The 20,472-nt window shown below is 47.6% G+C and overlaps 1 protein-coding gene across 14 annotated transcripts in view; it reads left to right on the top strand.

Moving 5' to 3' along the window:
* Window positions 1-20,472, top strand: part of camkk1a (calcium/calmodulin-dependent protein kinase kinase 1, alpha a) — a 236,466-nt gene that overhangs the window by 184,512 nt on the left and 31,482 nt on the right. For 12 of the 14 annotated variants that reach the window (XR_011883155.1, XM_072243529.1, XM_072243524.1 and 9 more), the window contains 7 exons: window positions 2,301-2,337; window positions 9,573-9,594; window positions 9,702-9,790; window positions 10,889-11,088; window positions 15,627-15,680; window positions 17,550-17,623; window positions 19,014-19,101. Coding sequence is in view for 13 of the 14 variants with exons in the window: in XM_072243529.1 (XP_072099630.1) it covers window positions 2,301-2,337; window positions 9,573-9,594; window positions 9,702-9,790; window positions 10,889-11,088; window positions 15,627-15,680; window positions 17,550-17,623; window positions 19,014-19,101 (564 nt within the window). In the remaining variant the exon portion in view is untranslated. The other 2 variants (XM_072243532.1, XM_072243531.1) reach the window with 2 other exon arrangements.

The raw sequence follows: 20,472 nt of genomic DNA, 5'->3' as shown, positions 1-20,472 counted from the left end.
TCTTGTGTCACAAATTTTAATTTGATTGGATGGAACTTGAGACAATTTATTATCACCTGAAACACTGGATATACAACCATGGGATTACTAAAGAGAAGGCTGTGTTGGCTGCCAGAGTCTCAGTGGGCCAAAAGGTCTGCATTGTGTGGCTGTGACGTCTACCGAGTACAGGACTCACGTTGCACCCTGGCAACTGATTACAATAACCCCTCCGTCTACTAATGTTTGATTTATGAATTTTCATCAATATGTCCTTGACTCTTCAGATATGTGTCCTCAGTTTACCAAGCTATTTTTTGCTACAGCAAATGTCATACCCCTTCCCATCCATAGAAATACATTGTACAAGAACACCCAAAATAGTCTGTTCCATAGAAATACACTGTACAAGAACACCCAAAATACAGTCTGTTCCATAGAAATACACCGTACAAGAACACCCAAAATACAGCCTGTTCCATAGAAATACACCGTACAAGAACACCCAAAATAGTTTGTTCCATAGAAATACAGTACAAGAACACCCAAAATACAGTCTGTTCCATAGAAATACACCATACAAGAACACCCAAAATACAGCCTGTTCCATAGAAATACACCGTACAAGAACACCCAAAATACAGTCTGTTCCATAGGAATACATTGCACAAGAACACCCAAAATACATTCTGTTCCATAGGAATACATTGTACAAGAACACCCAAAATACAGCCTGTTCCATAGAAATACATTGTACAAGAACACCCAAAATACAGCCTGTTCCATAGAAATATACTGTACGAGCACACCCAAAGTACAGTCTGTTCCATAGAAATACATTGTACAAGAACACCCAAAATACCTGTTCCATAGAAATACATTGTACAAGAACATCCAAAGTAGTCTGTTCCATAGAAATACATTGTACAAGAACACCCAAAATACAGCCTGTTCCATAGAAATATACTGTACAAGAACACCCAAAGTACAGTCTGTTCCATAGAAATACATTGTACAAGAACACCCAAAATACAGCCTGTTCCATAGAAATACATTGTACAAGAACACTCAAAATACAGTCTATTCCATAGAAATATACTGTATAAGAACACCCAAAATACAGCCTGTTCCATAGAAATACATTGTACAAGAACACCCAAAATATGGTCTGTTCCATAGAAATACACCGTACAAGAACACCCAAAATACAGTCTGTTCCATAGAAATACATTGTACAAGAACACCCAAAATACAGTCTGTTCCATAGAAATACATCGTACAAGAACACCAACATATAGTCTGGTCTGTACTTTGGGTGACCCCTCACCCCTCTCACCCTCACCCCCCATCCCTCACCCCTCACAAGAACACCCAAAATACAGTCTGTTTCATAGAAATACATTGTACAAGATCACCCAAAAGACAGTCTGTTCCATAGAAATACATTGTATAAGAACACCCAAAATACAGTCTGTTCCATAGAAATACACCATACAAGAGCACCCAAAATACAGCCTGTTCCATGGAAATACATTGTACAAGAACACCCAAAATACAGCCTGTTCCATAGAAATACATTGTACAAGAACACCCAAAATACATTTGGCCCAGTCTTTCTGGTTTAACAGATTTCACAGCCAATTTATTAATGGTGGAATTGCAGTGATCGTTGACATGCCCTTCATTTTCGAGGAGGTGACCAACAGAGTGACCATTCCTTTCCGGGAGAGGTGAGGGTGCAGTCTGCACAGCAGTGGGTTCAGCCTTTGTTTTGTCGTCTGTGCTGGCCTCAGCTGCTGAGCCTCCTGACTGTAATGGGTCTGCAGCCGTCTGTGCTCTGGATGGGATGGTCAGGACAATTACTCTTGTTACCTGGCTGGTGTCAGTTCCTCCTCAACCACCGGCTGTTGTTTACGGGAATTCAGCAGGTTGAGTAGCATTTGTGGGGTGGGAGGTGAGAAAGAGGAACTAACGATGGTTTGGATCTTCAGGACTGAGAGTGGATGGTATAAAGTGGAGTGGAGGAGTGAGATAGAGGCTGCCAGGTGATTGGTGAACCAGTTTGGGGTGAAAAATGATGGGCAGATTGGATCCGGTAGGAGAGGGGGAGTGTGGGTGACGTGTAGAGGCAGACAAAGAAATGGGCTGACAGAGCCAGATGGGGGGGGGGAGGATGGTGTTTATGGGATCTTGCTTTGCCACAATGCCTACTTTACAACAGTTCAACATTCCCTCAGGACATCCTGAGGGAGTAATAGGTGCTATGTAGGCACAGGACTTGACTGTCTAATTTTGTGAATTTCCCCTCTCCTGTATTTCAGGTTCTCGATGATCCCACTGAAGATAATCTTCACATGGGTAGGTGACAGGCTGTCTCAGAATGGAGGGCGGTACTGCTGATAGTAATTCAGTCTGTTGTGCTGTAACAATTACTGTTTTAAAATCTGTTGGACATGGATGGAGTTTGCTTCCTGTAGGACAGTTTTGTTTAACTCAGCTGATCGCTCCTCGCCTTCTCGGCCCGCGTTACCACTTGGTCTATGCGTTTAGACTGTCATGGCTGGGAAGGGAGGTGATGGACACCAGCCCGTCCCCACAGGTAGGGAGCTCATTTCCCCCACCTGTGAAGGACGGAGAGACGGAGAGCAGCAAGGGAAGTGGCTGAAATCCCCCATCTCGGCACTGACGTGCTGACACCTGTGTCAGTGTAGTTGTGGAAGATCTGCCAATGGTCTTACGGGAGCATTACCCGGTGGTCAGCCACTCTGCATCTGTTCGCCCTGGCCTGCTTTCCAGAGTGTCGACCACAGTCTCATGTCACAGGTTCCTGCCCAGTCTACAGGAAACTAGGCCACATCATTAATGCAAAGTGATGGGAGTCTACCGTGACAGTCCCCCCTGTCCTCACAGAGGCATAGAAAAGGCCTGTATCACTTAGTGGGAGGAATATCATGGGAGTTACTGCTGAGGAGCTAAATATATTCGAGTTTCAACAAAACATGATGGTGGAAGACCTGGTTTTTATCCGTGATGTTTGAGTTTGCAGGCAGAGTCTTTCCCAATCCAGCTGTCCCATAAAGTTTGACAATGAGCTACATAACTTCACTTGGGTTGTGTGTTACAGTTATCTGCAAAACAATTACTTCACAAATCACTAAAACTATCTGCCTTCCAATCAGTTGAGCAGTTCCACTTAGATGCCCCTCATAGCTCATAGAAACATAGAAAATAGGTGCAAGAGTAGGCCATTCGGCCCTTCGAGCCTGCACCGCCATTCAGTATGGTCATGGCTGATCATCCAACTCAGAACCCTGTACCAGCCTTCCCTCCATACCCCCTGATCCCTTTAGCCACAAGGGCCATATCTAACTCCCTCTTAAATATAGCCAATGAACTGGCCTCAACTGTTTCCTGTGGCAGAGAATTCCACAGATTCACCACTCTCTGTGTGAAGAAGTTTTTCCTGATCTCGGTCCTAAAAGGCTTCCCCTTTATCCTCAAACTGTGACCCCTCGTTCTGGACTTCCCCAACATCGGGAACAATCTTCCTGCATCTAGCCTGTCCAATCCCTTTAGGATTTTATACGTTTCAATCAGATCCCCCCTCAATCTTCTAAATTCCAACGAATATAAGCCTAGTCGATCCAGTCTTTCATCATATGAAAGTCCTGCCATCCCAGGAATCAATCTGGTGAAACCTTCTTTGTACTCCCTCTATGGCAAGGATGTCTTTCCTCAGATTAGGGGACCAAAACTGCACACGCTACTCCAGGTGTGATCTCACCAAGGCCCGGTACAACTGCAGTAGTACCTCCCTGCTCCTGTACTCGAATCCTCTTGCTATGAATGCCAGCATACCATTCGCCTTTTTCACCGCCTGCTGTACCTGCATGCCCACTTTCAATGACTGGTGTATAATGACACCCAGGTCTCGTTGCACCTCCCCTTTTCCTAACTGGCCACCATTCAAATAATACACATCAAAGTTGCTGGTGAACGCAGCAGGCCAGACAGCATCTCCAGGAAGAGGCACAGTCGACGCCCCAGGCCGAGTAGTTACTCTGTATGTTCATTCTGAGCGTAATACTGACTCAGCCAATTCCTCATCGAGCTGAAGCTCTTGTTTTACTTTGCCACAACCTGCTCCTAGCTCCCTGCTGAGGCTGTACGCTCTTTGTCGACTGGCCATCTGTTTTCTATTTCCTAACTGTTGGCTGTTTGTGTGGGCCTAGGCTGCCAGCTCCCAATGTGGACGTTTGGTTTCAGATGGCAAGAGTTTATCGGTCCGCTGCTCCCGTGTGAATTGTAAATTGTCCTCCAGAAGATTAGGAAGGCTTTTTTGAGCTGAACCTTTTACGTCAAGATGAATTCTAATGTTTAACCACTTGGGAATTTGGGGATTATCACGGTCTTGCTTCAAATGCCTTCTGTTGCTTACAGCTTAAGATGGTTCCAGCATATTAACTGAGTAAATCCAAAAACAGTAGCAAAGATGTGGGCTACAAATTATAATGGGAGATAGAAAATCAAAAGGGCAATGTTACGATGGTCATGGGGGGACGTTAATATGGAGGTAGATTGGGAAAATCAGATTGGTGCTGGATCCCAAGAGGGGGAATTTGTACAAGAAGGCTTTTCAGAGCAGCCTGTGGTTGAGCTCCTATGGGTGTTGTGCAATGAACCGGAATTGAATAGAGAGCTTAAGGGAACCCTTAAGGGGGAGTGATCATAATATGATAGAATTCACCCTGCAGTTTGAGAGGGAGAAGCTAAAGCCAGATGTATCAGTATTACAGAGGAGTAAGTGGAATTACAGAGACATGAGAGAGAAGCTGGCCGAAGTTGATTGGAAGAGGGACAGTAGCAGGGATGACAGCAGAACAGCAATAGCTGGAGTTTCTGGGGGAAATTCAGAAAATGTAGTATAGATACATCCCAGAGAAGTAGTATTCTAAAGGCAGGATGATGCAACTGTGGCTGACGCGAAGTCAAAGCCAACATAGAAACAAAAGAGAGGGCATATAATAAAGCAAAAATTAGTGGGAAGTTAGGGGATTGGGAAGCTTTTAAAAACAAAGAGAAGGCAAATAAAAAATCATAAGGAGGGAAGAGATGGGATATGAACGTAAGCTAGGCAATAATATCAAAGAGGAATATAAATGTAAGCTGGCCAATAATATCAAAGAGGATACCAAACGTTTTTTTCAGATATTTAAAGAGTAGAAGAGAGGAGAGAGTAGTTGTTGGACTGCTGGAAAATGATGCTGGAGAGGTAGTAATGGGGTACAAGGAAATAGCGGGTGAACTGAGTAAGTATTTTGTTTCATTCTTCTCTGTGGAAGACATTAACAGTATGCTGGAAGTTTGAGAGTGAAGCTGCCGTTACTAGAGAGGAGGTGCTTGGGAAACTGAAGTTTCTGAAGGTGGATAAGTCACCTGCAACAAATGGTCTACACCCCAGGGTTCTGAAAGAGGCGGCTGAAGATGGTGGAGACATTAGTAATGATTCTTCAATAGATTCTGGTATGGTTCCTGAGGACTGGAAAATCGTAAATGTTACTCCACTCTTCAAGAAGGGAGAGATTATAGGCCATTTGGCCTGACCTCAGTGGTTGGGAAGATGTTGGAGCCGATTGTTAAGGATGTGGTTTCGGGGTACTTGGAGGCACGTCATAAAATAGGCAGAAGTCAGCAAGGTTTCCTTTAGGAAAAATCATGACGGACAAGGTTGTAGGAATTCTTTATAGAAATAACAAGTGGGATAGGCAAAGGAGAACTGGTGGCTGTGGTGTATTTCGGTTTTCAGAAGGCCTTTGACAAGGTGCCACCCATGAGGCTGCTTAACAAGTGTACAGCCCATGGTATTACAGGAGAGATTCTAGCATGAATCAAGCACAATGGCTGATTGGCAGGAGGCAATGAGTGGGAATGAAGGGAGTCTTTTCATGTTCGCTGCCAATGACTCATGGTGTTTCACGGGGGACTGTGTTGGGACCGATTCTTTTTATGTTATATGTCATTGCATTGGATTATGAAATTGGTGGCTTTATTGCAAAGATTGCAGACAATACGAAGATAGATGGAGGGGCAGGTAATGTTGAGGAGGCAGAGAGGCTGCAGAAAGACTTGGGTTAGGAGAATGGGCAAAAAAGCGGCAGATGGAACACGGTGTCGGCAAGTGTATGGCCATGTACTTTGGTAGAAGGATAAAAGGGTAGACTGTTTTCTAAATGGAGAGAAGATTCGAAAATCTGAGGTGCAAGGGGACTTGGGAGTCCTTGTATAGGATTCCTTAAAGGTTAATTTGCAGGTTGAGTCAGTAGTGAGGAAAGCAAATGCAATATTAGCATTCATATTGAGAGGATTAGAATATAAAAGCAAGGATGTAATGTTGGGCTCTATAAGGGACTGGTAAGGCCTCAGCTGGAGTATTGTGAGCCGTTTTAGGCTGACGTTGGAGAGGGTTCAGAGGAGGTTCATGAAAAGGATTCCAGAATTGAAAGGTTACCATACGAGGAGCATTTGATGGTTTTGGACCTGTACTGAATTCAGAAGAATGTTTGCAGGTGGAGGGGGTGGGGGAGAGGTGGTTCTCATTGAAATATCGAACGTTGAAAGGCTTGATAAAGTGGATATGGGGAAAATGCTTTCTATGGTGGGGGAGTCTGGGACCAGAGGGCACAGCCTCAGAATAGAGGGATGCTGATTTAGAGCAGAGATGAGGAGGAATTTCTTTAGCTGGAGAGTAATAAATCTGTTGAATTTGTTATCACAGGTGGTTGTGGAGGCACTATGGAGGCCAAAGTTTGTGATTAGTAAGGGTGTCAAAGGTTGTGGGGAGAAGGCAGGACCATGGGATTGAAAGGAAAAATAAATCAGCCTCGGGCAGACTCAAGGTGTCTAATGGCCTAATTCTACTCCTTTCTCTTATGGTCCGGAGCAGCGGTTCCCAACCTGGAGTCTACAGACCTCTCGGTTAATGGTATGGGTCCATGGCATAAAGAGGTTGGGAACTCCTGGTCTCGAGTTTCCTGGCCTTGAAATTTGAACCAATTTTCATTGATAGTGACCTCCCTGATGTTTAAAAAAGATCCCATGCATCCCATGCAAAAGATAGCATACGTTCTGAAAGAGCAGTAACAGCTCTTTTGCGTGATGCAGTTCTGCTCCATGAGCACTGTGGGTTAGGGTCTAATTTCCCGTGTGCGATACGCCATCCCCAGCTCTGACCTCGGGAAGTCTGGCCCTGCAGCGTCAGGTCACAGCACCATACCCCTTCAGCAACCGAGGTTATTTTCAAGGACTGAATGCAGGTTGTGGTAGGGGAGGGGTGGAAGAGTGCTCAAGCTTGCAGACACCACAGGGAGGGCACCAATTCCAGGGAGGAGCCGGTACGGGCAGGAGAGCTGTCTGAGTGCTGGCTCTTCAAGAGCTTCGCCTGGCAGCAAACACCTCTTCCAGGGGTGAATGTAAGGGGCACATTGACCAAGGAGCAGAGGGCTGCACTTTACCAAGTGAGCTATCAGGAATCGTGCGGTGGGTGGAACCGGGAGTGACAGTGCTCTACTCTGACTCTGAGAACAGTGACCTGAAAGCTTTGAGGTGTGGGGGAGAGCATTCTTGTGTGAGGGAGTGTGTATCGTCGTTATTTTATTTTAGAGAGAGCAATGGTGGAGTAGACCATTCCGGCCCAACGACCCACAGCACACAGCAACCCCCCTAGTTAACCCTGGCCTAATCACATGGCAATTTACCATGACCAATTCACCTACTAACCGGAACGTCTTTGGATTGTGGAAGGAAACCGGATCACCCGGAGGAAATCCACGTGCTCACGGGAAGGATGTATAAACTCCTTACACAGGATGCCAGTATTGAACCCTGATCTCCAACATCCCGAGCTATAATAGTGTCTTGGCAGTCACTGTCCTACCCAGGCGCCCCTGATCACAGTGTCCCGCTAACAATTGTACTGGCGCCCCTGATCACAGTGTCCCGCTAACAATTGTACAGGCGCCCCTGATCACAGTGTCCCGCTAACAATTGTACAGGCGCTCCTGATCACAGTGTCCCGCTAACAATTGTACTGGCGCCCCTGATCACAGTGTCCCGCTAACAATTGTACAGGCGCCCCTGATCACAGTGTCCCGCTAACAATTGTACTGGCGCCCCTGATCACAGTGTCCCGCTAACAATTGTACAGGCGCCCCTGATCACAGTGTCCCGCTAACAATTGTACTGGCGCCCCTGATCACAGTGTCCCGCTAACAATTGTACAGGCGCCCCTGATCACAGTGTCCCGCTAACAATTGTACAGGCGCCCCTGATCACAGTGTCCCGCTAACAATTGTACAGGCGCCCCTGATCACAGTGTCCCGCTAACAATTGTACAGGCGCCCCTGATCACAGTGTCCCGCTAACAATTGTACAGGCGCCCCTGATCACAGTGTCCCGCTAACAATTGTACAGGCGCCCCTGATCACAGTGTCCCGCTAACAATTGTACAGGCGCCCCTGATCACAGTGTCCCGCCAACAGTTGTACTACCATGACACCCCTAACCACAGTGTCTCGATAACAATTGTACTGGTACCCCTAAACAGTGTCTATCTAACCGCTGTGCTACTGTGATGCCCCTAACCCAGTGAGGCTGTGGTGGGTATCACCTTATCTCTGTGATGCCCTTCTCCTGTACTCAGCTGATTGGCATGATACCATTTTCCCACTTGCAAATTTCTGCTGGCATCTCTGATCACTGAGTCTTGTGAATGAACAGACTGAAGGTGGTGGTGCTGTGGTAAACCATGTATATAGGGTTACCTGCCTGGACACGCCCCTCTGCTGACTGCTCCTGTGGGTCCTCCACAGACCCCTGAATAAAGGCGATTGTGTCACTGCTCCCCCCTCAGTCCAGGACAGATATTCAGCATGGACGTAGATCCATTTTAGTGTTAGTAAAAGCCTTTCACTATTTACTCTACTTCCAGTCTTTTGCGGTAATTGATAGTGCATCAGGTGGGTGGTGAAAGAAGGCACGTCTATAGAGATCCCTGTTGGGGTCAGTCTCAGTGTTCTACAACTCTGCGTTTATGGCTGTAGGAGAGGTGTACCTGGCCCAGCAATAGAACAGGCTGCCTTCAACATCAATACCGACTGTGAGTGAACAGCAGCAGCTTGGAAACTTCATTGGAGATGGACTTTGGGTGTTGCTCAGCTGAGTACTAGATGAACATAAAAATTGTGCATCAACAATCCCACCACAGTTAACAACTGGTATTAAGTCTCCCAGAGGCTTAAACAACTTAAGGCCATGCAAGCACAGTTTGTACAACACCTATTTTCCCAGTGTTACTATGGATGAACTTGTGCACCCAGCTTCTACAAAGTGCTCGAATTTTCAAACTGGCTTGCTGCCAGAGAAGGCAGAAGCAAGATAATGAAAATGCCTGGGCAATTTCCTTACCAAAATAAGTTAAAATGGAATAGATTAAATTATTTAGAACAAAATTTGTTTCTTTATTAATCCAGAATGTAATTGTGATGTTTCCGTTTATTTTTTTGTATTCACGTCTGTTTTCTTTCTTGTGCTTACAGTATTCGAGCTCATGAGCAAAGGGTGAGTTCAGTGGTAATTCATTAATAAATGCTGATTTTCTACAATGCTGTTGTCGAGGTTCTAACCTTTCCTTTTAACCCTGTTTCTCCCCCCGCCCCACTGTTTAGTCCTGTGATGGAGGTGCCAACTGACAAGCCATTCTCAGAGAAGCAGGCACATTTCTACTTCAGAGATATCATCTTAGGCATTGAATATTGTGAGTGTTAAACACCATGTTTCCATAGCAACTGCCTTTCGGCATAGTGATCATACTTGATATCAATCTACCGTGCAGCGCCTTCTGATGTTTTATCCCAATGATCATCTTAAAAAAATATTTTCTGTATAAAGAGTCAATGTAACTTTTAGCCCTTCTATCTAATGATTATGAAACAATTTAAAGCTGCATGACTTTTCCCCAAAATGCTGAGTAAGGGCAGAATAATTCTCTAAGGAAATGTTTTAAATTAAAATGTCATTATTTGTAACCTTTTCTGTATCGAGTAAAGTTATTTGACCGGATGCTTTGTGTTGGGAGTCATGCTCATGACTTCTGTGAGATCTTTGTAACAGGGCGACAGGAGCTGATGTCATTTCTCAATCAATACTTACTTAGTTACCCAATGGCACTGTACCAACTCTCCAGCCCGAACTGCAGCCCACACCCTGACAGCTCCATCTGTGCTCCAGTCCCCTCAGTCTGTATTTACTCCCCTTCCCCTCCATCTGAGAGCCGCACCTTTTCTCAGTCTTCATTCCTCTCCAATTTTCCCTTGATCCCCTCTCTCTCCTCCCATCCTCTTGATCTGAATTCCATTCTGTATCAGATGTACTAAGCCCAAATCAGCTGCCCAGCAGAAGAATTAGAGCGAGCTCTCACTACCATATCTCTAACACGAGGTCACTCGAAGTTCCGTGGGCAGTCATGGAGCCCGACAGCAGGGTCTGCGTTGACCATCAACCATTTGTCCAAGCTAAACCCATTTTATTCTCCCCACGATCCCATTAAGTCCATAAACTTGAAACCATTTACAATAGTCAATTAACCTGCCAATATCAGGACTTTGGGATATGGATGGTAACCGGAGTCCCAGGGGACCCCACCCTCCTGGGGAAACCCCCACGATCACCCGCAGACGCCACCCAGACAGCAGCGGAGATCAGGAGCAATCTGGGTGCCTGGAGCTGTGGGCCAGGGGCTCAGTCAGGTATGCTGCTCTGGGTCACTGGACAGACTGACCCAGTGTCAGCGTAACCCGAACTGGCCGGTAAGTGTGATAGCAGAGTAAACTGATTTCACCTTTCTCTCTCACAGTGCATTACCAGAAGATCATTCACAGAGACATCAAACCGTCCAACCTGCTGCTGGGCGATAACGGCCACATCAAAATTGCTGACTTTGGAGTCAGCAACCAGTTTGAGGGGAACGATGCCCTGTTGTCGAGCACGGCTGGAACGCCAGCGTTCATGGCTCCGGAGACACTGTCCGAAAGCAGGAAGAGCTTTCATGGGAAGGTAGATGCAGTCGGCCTCCCTGTCCAAGTGGGCGGAAGATCCTTACACAGTGGAATTCGCTGAGGACTTCCACTGTAACAACTGTTCAGTGTTCTCATTCGTGTATAGTCCTCTGTGCTCTGAGCAAACTTATCTCTGCCCAGACAATGATTACAATGGAAAATCCTTATCCTGATGTCAAACACAATCAGGCATTCCCTGTCACTGAAACGCTCGCCAATCTCTGAACACCTCCCCACCTCCGTAACCCTCTCTGGCTCCTACACCCCTCCCCATCTCCGTAACCCCCTCCAGTTCCTACACACCTCCCCATCTCCGTAACCCCCTCCTGTCTCTACACAACTCCCCTTCTCCGTAACCCCCTCCAGATCCTACACCCCTCCCTATCTCTGTGACCCCCTCCTGTCCCTACACCCCTCCCCATCCCTGTAACCCTCTCCTGTCCCTAAACCCCTCCCCATCTCCGTAACTCCCTCCAGATCCTACACCCCTCCCCATCTCCGTAACCCCCTCCAGTCCCTACGCCCCTCCCCATCTCCGTAACCCCCTCCTGTCTCTACACAACTCCCCTTCTCCGTAACCCCCTCCAGATCCTACACCCCTCCCTATCTCTGTAACCCCCTCCTGTCCCTACACCCCTCCCATCCCTGTAACCCCCTCCTGTCCCTACACCCCTCCCCATCTCTGTAACCCCCTCCAGATCCTACACCCCTCCCCATCTCCGTAACCCCCTCCAGTCCCTACACCCCTCCCCATCTCCGTAACGATCTCCAGATCCTACACCCCTCCCCATCTCCGTAACCCCTTCCAGTTCCTACACCCCCCCATCTCCGTAACCCCCTCCTGTTCCTACACTCCTCCCCATCTCCGTAACCCCCTCCAGTCCCTACACCCCTCCCCATCTCCGTAACCCCCTCCAGTCCCTACACCCCTCCCCATCTCCGTAACCCTCTCCAGTCCCTACACCCATCTCCATCTCCGTAATCCTCTCCAGTCCCTACACCCCTCCCCATCTCCGTAACCCTCTCCAGATCCTACACCCCTCCCCATCTCCGTAACCCCCTCCAGTCCCTACACCCCTCCCCATCTCCGTAACCCCCTCCTGTCTCTACACAACTCCCCTTCTCCGTAACCCCCTCCAGATCCTACACCCCTCCCTATCTCTGTAACCCCCTCCTGTCCCTACACCCCTCCCCATCCCTGTAACCCCCTCCTGTCCCTACACCCCTCCCCATCTCCATAACCCCCTCCAGATCCTACCCCCTCCCCATCTCCGTAACCCTCTCCAGATCCTACACACCTCCCCATCTCTGTAACCCTCTCCAGATGCTACACCCCTCCCCATCTCCGTAACCCTCTCCAGTTCCCACACCCCTTCCCATCTCCGTAACCCCCTCCAGATCCTACACCCCTCCCCATCTCCGTAACCCCCTCCAGATCCTACACCCCTTCCCATCTCCGTACCCCTCCCCAGCTCGTACACACCTCCCCATCTCCGTGACCCTCTCCAGATCCTACACCCCTCCCCATCTCCGTAACCCTCTCCAGATCCTACATCCCTCCCCATCTCTGTAACCCTCTCCAGATCCTACACCCCTCCCCATCTCTGTAACCCTCTCCAGATCCTACATCCCTCCCCATCTCTGTAACCCTCTCCAGATCCTACACCCCTCCCCATCTCTGTAACCCTCTCCAGATCCTACACCCCTCCCCATCTCCGTAACCCTCTCCAGATCCTACACCCCCCCCATCTCCGTAACCCTCTCCAGATCCTACACCCCTCCCCATCTCCGTAACCCCCTCCAAATCCTACACCCCTCCCCATCTCCGTAACCCTCTCCAGATCCTACACCCCCCCCCATCTCCGTAACCCTCTCCAGATCCTACACCCCTCCCCATCTCCGTAACCCCCTCCAAATCCTACACCCCTCCCCATCTCCGTAACCCTCTCCAGATCCTACACCCCTCGCTATCTCTGTAACCCTCTCCAGCTCCCCGACACCCCTCCCCATCTCTGTAAACCCACACTGGCTCCTACACACCTCCCTATGAGGCTATCAGGCAGGAAATTGGAAGCTTAAATTGGAAACAGATGCTCTCAGGGAAAAGTATGGAAGAAATGTGGCAAATATTCAGGGTATACTTGTGTGGAGTTCTGCATAGGGACGTTCCAACGAGATAGGGACATTATGGTACAAAGGCTGTAATAAATGTACTCAAGAAGAAAAGATAAGCTTAGAAAAGGTTCAGAGAGCTAGGTAATGTTAGAGATCTAGAAGATTATGAGGCTAACAGGAAAGAGCTTAAGAAGGAAATTAGGAGAGCCAGAAGGGGCCGTGAGAAGGCCTTGGTGGGCAGGATTAAAGAAATCCCCAAGGCATTCTACAAGTACGTGAAGAGCAAGATGGTAAGACGTGAAAGAATAGGACCCATCAAGTGTGACAGTGGGAAAGTGTGTATGGAACCGGAGGAAATAGCAGAGGTACTTAATGAATACTTTACTTCAGTATCCACTGTGGAAAAGGATCTTGGTGATTGTAGTGATGACTTGCAGCAGACTGAAAAGCTTGAGCATGTAGATATTAAGAAAGAGGATGTGCTGGAGCTTTTGGAAAGCATCAAGTTGGATAAGTCACCAGGACCAGACGAGATGTACCCCAGGCTACTGTGGGAAGCGAGGGAGGAGATTGCTGAGCCTCTGGCGATGATCTTTGAATCATCAATGGGGACGGGAGGGGTTCCAGAGGATTGCAGGGTTGCGGATGTTGTTCGTTGATGACACGAAGGTTGGAGGTGTTGTGGATAGTGTGCAGGGCTGTCAGAGGTTACAGCGGGACATTGATAGGATGCAAAACTGGGCAGAGAATTGGCAGATGGAGTTCAACCCAGATAAGTGTGAAGTGGTTCATTTTGGTAGGTCAAATATGATGGCAGAATATAATATGAATGGTAAGACTCTTGGCAGTGTGGAGGATCAGAGGGATCTTGGGGTCCGAGTCCATAGGTCGCTCAAAGCATTTGTGCAGGTTGACTCTGTGGTTAAGAACGCTATTGGTATTCATCAATTTGGCCTTTTTCAATCGTGGAATTGAAGTTAGGAGTCAAGAGGTAATGTTGCAGCTATATAGGACCCTGGTCAGATCCCACTTGGAGTACTGTGCTCAGTTGTGGTCACCTCACTACAGGAAGAACGTGGAAGCCATAGAAAGGGTGTAGAGGAGACTTGCCTGGATTGGGGAGCATGCCTTTTGAGAATAGGTTGAGTGAACTCGGCCTTTTCTCCTTGGAGCGACGGAGGATGAGAGGTAACCTGATAGAGGTGTATAAGATGATGAGAGGCATTGATTGTGTGGATAGTCAGAGGCTTTTTCCCAGGGCTGAAATGGTTGCCACAAGAGGACACAGGTTTAAGGTGCTGGGGAGTAGGTATAGAGGAGATGTAAGGGGTAAGTTTTTTACTCACAGTGGTGAGTGCGTGGAATGGGCTGCTGGCAACGGTGGTGGAAGTGGATACGATAGGGTCCTTTAAGAGACTTTTGGATAGATACATGGAGCTTAGAAAAATAGAGGGCTGTAGATAAGCCTAGTAATTTCTACGGTAGGGGCATGTTCGGCACAACTGTTTGGGCCGGAGGGCCTGTATTGTGCTGTAGGTTTTCTATGTTCTGTCTCCGTAACCCTCTCTGGCTCTACGCACCTTCCTGTCTCTGTAACCCTCTTCAGGCCCTACATCTCCCTATCTCTGTAAACCTCTCTAGCTCCTACACCCCTCCCTATCTCTGTAACCCTCTCCAGGCCCTACACTCCTCCTATCTCCGTAACCCCGTCCCTATCTCTGTAACCCTGTGGCAGAATCTGCTGGTGCCACATTGTCATCACAGAGCTGGAGGGGACTGATGATGAGAATGGTGGTGGTGGTGGTGGGACAGGGATCAGCTGGGTTGGAGACCACATGGTGCAGGCAGGGTCTGGTGAAGTGTGTTGAATGGCTCATCGTAAAGGCATTGCACACCGTCCTTACCTCCATTCCCCAATGTATGATCCAAGCAGCTGATTCGCCACGGGAGCAAGGCTGTCCACAACTCTGCTGTCTCTTGTGGTCTTGGCCAGAGCCGTTATGCACCCCAATAGGGATGCTTTTTATGGTGCATATGTCAAAATTGAGGGTCATGCAGAATTTCCTAAGATTTCTGAGGGTGTAGAAGCAATGGTGAGTTTTCTTGGCCGCACGTTGTACTGGTTCAGGCTACTAATGAAGTTTACACCGAGGAACTTGATGCTACAACCAGGCTGATTTGTTCGAAGTGTTAGATTCAAGGCCTGGACTGGATTTGCCTCGCTCTGACTGGGTTGTGAGCGGATGTCCCACATTACTTTACTTTGCCATGCCTGTGTCTTTAGGAGTGAGTGGTAGGGGCTGGTGGGATGGCACATTAAACAGGAGTGCGTGGGACGGGAAGGTTTGGTGGCAGAAGGGCCTGTACGTGGGAACACAACACTGTAGATAACATTGTTTACTTGTTCACGTTGCTTTTCAGGCGGTGGATGTCTGGGCTATTGGAGTGACGTTGTACTGCCTGATCTTTGGTAAGGTAGGTGAAGAACACACAGGGGAGCTGGAAGTGCAGAGAAGCCCGTCTGTCTGTCGGTCAGTCACTGTTTTCCACTTGGATGTAGAGGGAGTATGGATTCTCTCTGACTGTACCAGGATCACCTCAGGAATTGGATTGTTCATAGCTGGTCTTCCATTGAAGATTCTGCTGAGAATGCAAAGCCAGCAGGCAAACTTCGACTGTCAGACTGGCAGCGGGGGCTGAGAGTGAGGAAGGAAGATGTCAGCCAGATGCTGAAGTGACCAAAGCAGTAGTAAGTGGTCTTTGTCCAGAGGCGGGCGAGATAAAACTTTGGGGAGGGCAGATCAGGAAAGGGAATATAGGGTACAGAGAAAAGGGGATGTCGACCTCTACGGGTCTTTAATGTAACCAGGATAAGTGGACAGAGTGGGTAAGGAGCAGAAGGGATATTTGCTTTTACTGGCTGAAGCACAGAATACAGGGCTGGGAGGTCACGCCCTTGTTCGGCCACAGTGAGAGTGCTGAGTGTGGCTCTGCACCAGTCAGTGGGGCAGGTGTGACAATTGGACAGAGGGTGCAGAGGAAATTTACAAGGACCCTGCCAACCCAAAGACACACAGTTGTGATGAGACGTGGATGAAGTCTGGGTTGTTTTCTTTGGCCAGAAGGAGAGCCCTGCAAGACCTGACCTAGCCTGGTGACGTCTCTGGTGTCATCAGTCAGGTGGTCTCAAGCACAAACCACAGGCTCTCCCAGCGTTTCAAACACCTGACTTGTGGACACACTTGTATATATGTGTGTTTGGAAAACTGGTGGACTAGATTAGCCATCTTCTACAGAGTGGGAGTAGGGTATTTCTGCACGCCTTCTCCCCTCCGTTCCCCATTGCAGAGCCACAACAGTAGGGAGCCTGGTGGAGCTGAGCAGAGCCGGGAGCACCGAGCAGACTCACTCACTCAGCCTCTCACCGAGTCAGTGAGGCCGGCTCCCCTGCGGCCGTGACACACTGATTTCTGATTGATGAGTAGCTCTCAGGAACAGATTTGGAGAGTCTTTGTATGTCACCAATTTCTACAGATGCACGTTGGGGAGTATTCTGACTGGTTGCATCCCTGCCTGGTGTGGAGGCTCCAATGCCCAGGGTTGAAAGAACTTGCGGAGGGTTGTAGATTCAACCAGCTCCACTGGGGTGTAAACTGCGCCCCCCCACCGTCGAGGACATCTTCCAGAAGTGGTGTTCTCGAAAAGGCAGCATTCACCAGTAAGCATCTTCACCATCTGGCCAGGCCGTCGTCTCTCTTGGGGATTACTTTATTTACTCATCTGTCTATCTATTTAGGTTTTAGTAATTTTTTATGCCATGCACTGAATTGCTGCCACAAAACTACAAAATTCTTGATTCTGAATCTGAACCCTGTTGTAACCCAGGAACCGGCAGTGAGGTAACGTCTAGCTGGGAGAGAGACAGAGTTCGCAATCTGTTAAAAGTTCAATTCATATTGAAGGGCTTTTAGCATCCGAGCCCAGATGACAGCTAAGTCTTCAGCACAGGTTCCAAAGGGCAATGCTGCCAAACAATATGAAGCAATCAGGAGGGAGCTGCCCACATCGATGAGGAGAAATAATTGGTTTCTCCTAGCTTGTAAACTAAATGAGCAAATTCTAGCACTAGTGGCCACTTACCCAGCACGGTTTAGATAACATTGTGCGTGGGATCCAGTCTGAAGTGGTTTGTGTTGTCAGTCTGGCCCCACTCTCAGCGCCTTGCTCCTCCGTCACTGCCCTCTCTGGGGTGGTCTTTACAGCAGCCCCTCAGAACCAAAGTACTTTGTGCTCAGTGGAACGCTGGATGGTGGCAAGTAACACGGCGCTGTGTTTTATCTGCAGTGTCCGTTTATGGATGACTACATCCTGGCACTTCACAGCAAGATTAGGAATCGGCCTGTGGAGCTCTCTGAGAGGTAAGTGGAAGAAGGTGGGATAAGGAGGCTCCTCCCAGGGGGACTCGTCTCAGATTAGTACCAGGGGTAGGGAGAGGCCCAAGTACAGAGCCAGTTTGTGAACACTCAGCACAGAGCAGGCCTTTTGGCCCACCGTGTCTGTGCTGAAACTAATAAAACTAATCCCGTCAGCCTGAATATGGTCCATGTCCCCCCATCCTCTATCTGTTCATGTCTGTCTAAAATGTACCTGCTTCCATCATTCCCTGGCAACAAGTCCGTGCACCTGCCACACGCTGTGTAAAAACCTGCCTCATGAATCATTAAACCTGTCCTCTCTCATCTTAAACCTACGCCCTCCAGTATCTGACATTTTCACCCTGGGAAATGTCCCTGGCTACCTACTTTATCAATGCTAATGCATCTGTACTTGAAGTAATTGTGTTTTGATATCTACATAATAAAGCAGCCTCTGATACACAAGCAAGTAGATGTAGACGTTCACTAGAAGTAGTCACTAAAGAGGCAAGAGGGAGTGCTGGCTTTAATTAAGAGCAATTACAATTGAAGGACTTTAAAGTACTTTCATCTCTTGTTCTCGATATTTATTGCTTATTTATGTATTATTATTATTTCTTTTCTTTTTGAACTTGCACAGTTTGTTGTCTTTTGCGGACTGGCCGAACGCCCAAGTTGTTGCCGTCTTTCATTGGTCCTATTGTGGATTTATTGAGTACACCCTCAAGGTTCCCAGGGTTGTACGTCGTGACATATATATACCTTGATAATAAATTTACTTTGAACAATTGAAGATGAAGGCTGTCACATTCAGGGCTCAGTACTGACTGCCTAAGTTGGTTTAATTTTCCTTCAGTTAGAAGAATTACTGATGCTCCAGCCAAGGTATCAAACTGAATATTGGTTAGGATGCAGGACACAGATTAAATAGGGAAATTATAGTTTCATGTAACCAGGACAGAAGGGCTGATCTATGTAGACTAATCTACATATATATAGATAGGGTGAGCACTGACAATTTGGAGAATGAATTTCTGAGTGAGCAGGTGTAATGGAAGCTGTAAAACTGTGTCCTCTTGTGGCAATTCTAGAATGAGGCACATTCTCTGAGTGAGAACAGGAACGTTACAATCGTCAGGAATCTGCTGGGTTACTGGGAGAGGCACAGTCTCTCAGAGTGAGAACAGGAACGTTACAATCACCGGGAATCTGCTGGGTTACTGGGATACTGCTCAAACTGTAAAAGGGTGCAAGGGTTAGATATTTAAGTCTGTGAATTGAGGAATATGGAAGTAAGGAGGTGATCAGTGACAGCTAACTGAGTGCTTGATTTGATTTAAATGTTTCTGAACCTTCTGTTTTATTCTCTATTGTTGTTGTTGTTGTGTTCCAGACCTGAAATCAGTGAGGATCTGAAGGATTTGATTCTACAGATGTTGGATAAAAATCCTGACACTAGAATTACAATTCCTCAGATAAAGGTAAGAAGACGCAACACAAGTTTAAGTTTAAAACATTCCTCACTGCATCATTTGCAATCCTCGGTGGATATTGAAAAGTTACTCACCCTTCAGTGATAGTTTCAGTGTGATATAGGGAAATACTGATTTATACAATGTGTGGGGGAGACGAAGAAAGGAGATGGAGATGAGGTATTACTGCTATTCAGGGGTGATCTTGTGTAATGTAGTGTCGAACTAGAATTGGGACAGAAAGCATTGGTGGGGGTAGTTTGTAAACTGCTGAAGTGGTGACAATGTGGGCCTGGTAGAAAGAAGGAAAGTGGAGGTTTGTGTAGCAAGAACTTTAATCTACATATAGACTGGATAGGTGCTAATCATCTAAGGAATGAACTCCTGGAATGTATCGGGTCCAGTTTTCTAGAGCAGCCTGTTTCAGATCCCGTATTGCGCAATAGTCCTGGTATATAGGGGCCTGCAGGAAAGAGTGGGTGTAAAATAGTACAACAGGTTTTGTTCTGAGAACTTCTGCTGCCTGTCAGCACTTGTGACATGAGCCTGCAGTCATGAGATCAACCTTCTCCGAAACCTAGAGAGAAACTGCCGAAGTCGCAGCCGTTGGGCAGTCGTTGGGTAAAAGCAGACATGGAGTATGTAGTAAATGTGTGCATGCAGGTGACAGGGGGAACAACCGAGAGGAGAATGGGTTGGGAGGGGGGGAATGTGCTGGACGAGAACTCTCAGGGTACATAGAGAAGCATGAAGCAGCCTGCATGAATTGGAAATCCTCTGGTGGATTTCCATTCACGCCAGGGTTAAAAGCTAAGTTGGAGGCCGATGATATTGGCTTTTCCAGATCTGCATATGTGGGGAGGTCATAGGTATGTCTGTGTGCCACTTAAGCCTTCATTTGGTGGAGGGCACATGTATGTGGGCAGTTCTTTGTCCATTAGAATAGCCCTTTGACCTCCATCGGTACATTGGCCAATGTTCTCATCATTTTCTGAATACAGACCATCAAAGGGTAGCAATGTGGCACAGCCGATGCCTCCCTGTGCCAGAGACGTAGGTTCAGTCCTACCCTTGGGTGCGGTCTCTGTGCAGCCCGCATGTTCTCCCTGTGGGATTTCTCTGGGTGAACATCTCCCACATCTCAAAGTTGTGTGGCTTGGTAGGTTAGCTTACTGCTGTTGATTGCTCCCAGTGTGTAGGTCAGCGAGGGAATTGGGGAGATTAAGACATGGGATTAATGTTGGACAACGTGCATGAAATGTTCGAGGAGCTCAGCAGTAAGGAGGAAAATATTTCGGGCCAAGACCTTTCTCGAATGACTGCGTGCGGAGACAGACCGACATCTATGGAATTGCAGTGTTCCTCTGGCATTTGTGTGTA

The sequence above is a fragment of the Mobula birostris genome, chromosome 25 (assembly GCF_030028105.1).
Source record: "Mobula birostris isolate sMobBir1 chromosome 25, sMobBir1.hap1, whole genome shotgun sequence".
Taxonomy (NCBI): domain Eukaryota; kingdom Metazoa; phylum Chordata; class Chondrichthyes; order Myliobatiformes; family Myliobatidae; genus Mobula; species Mobula birostris.
This window is presented reverse-complemented; position numbering and strand designations above follow the sequence as displayed.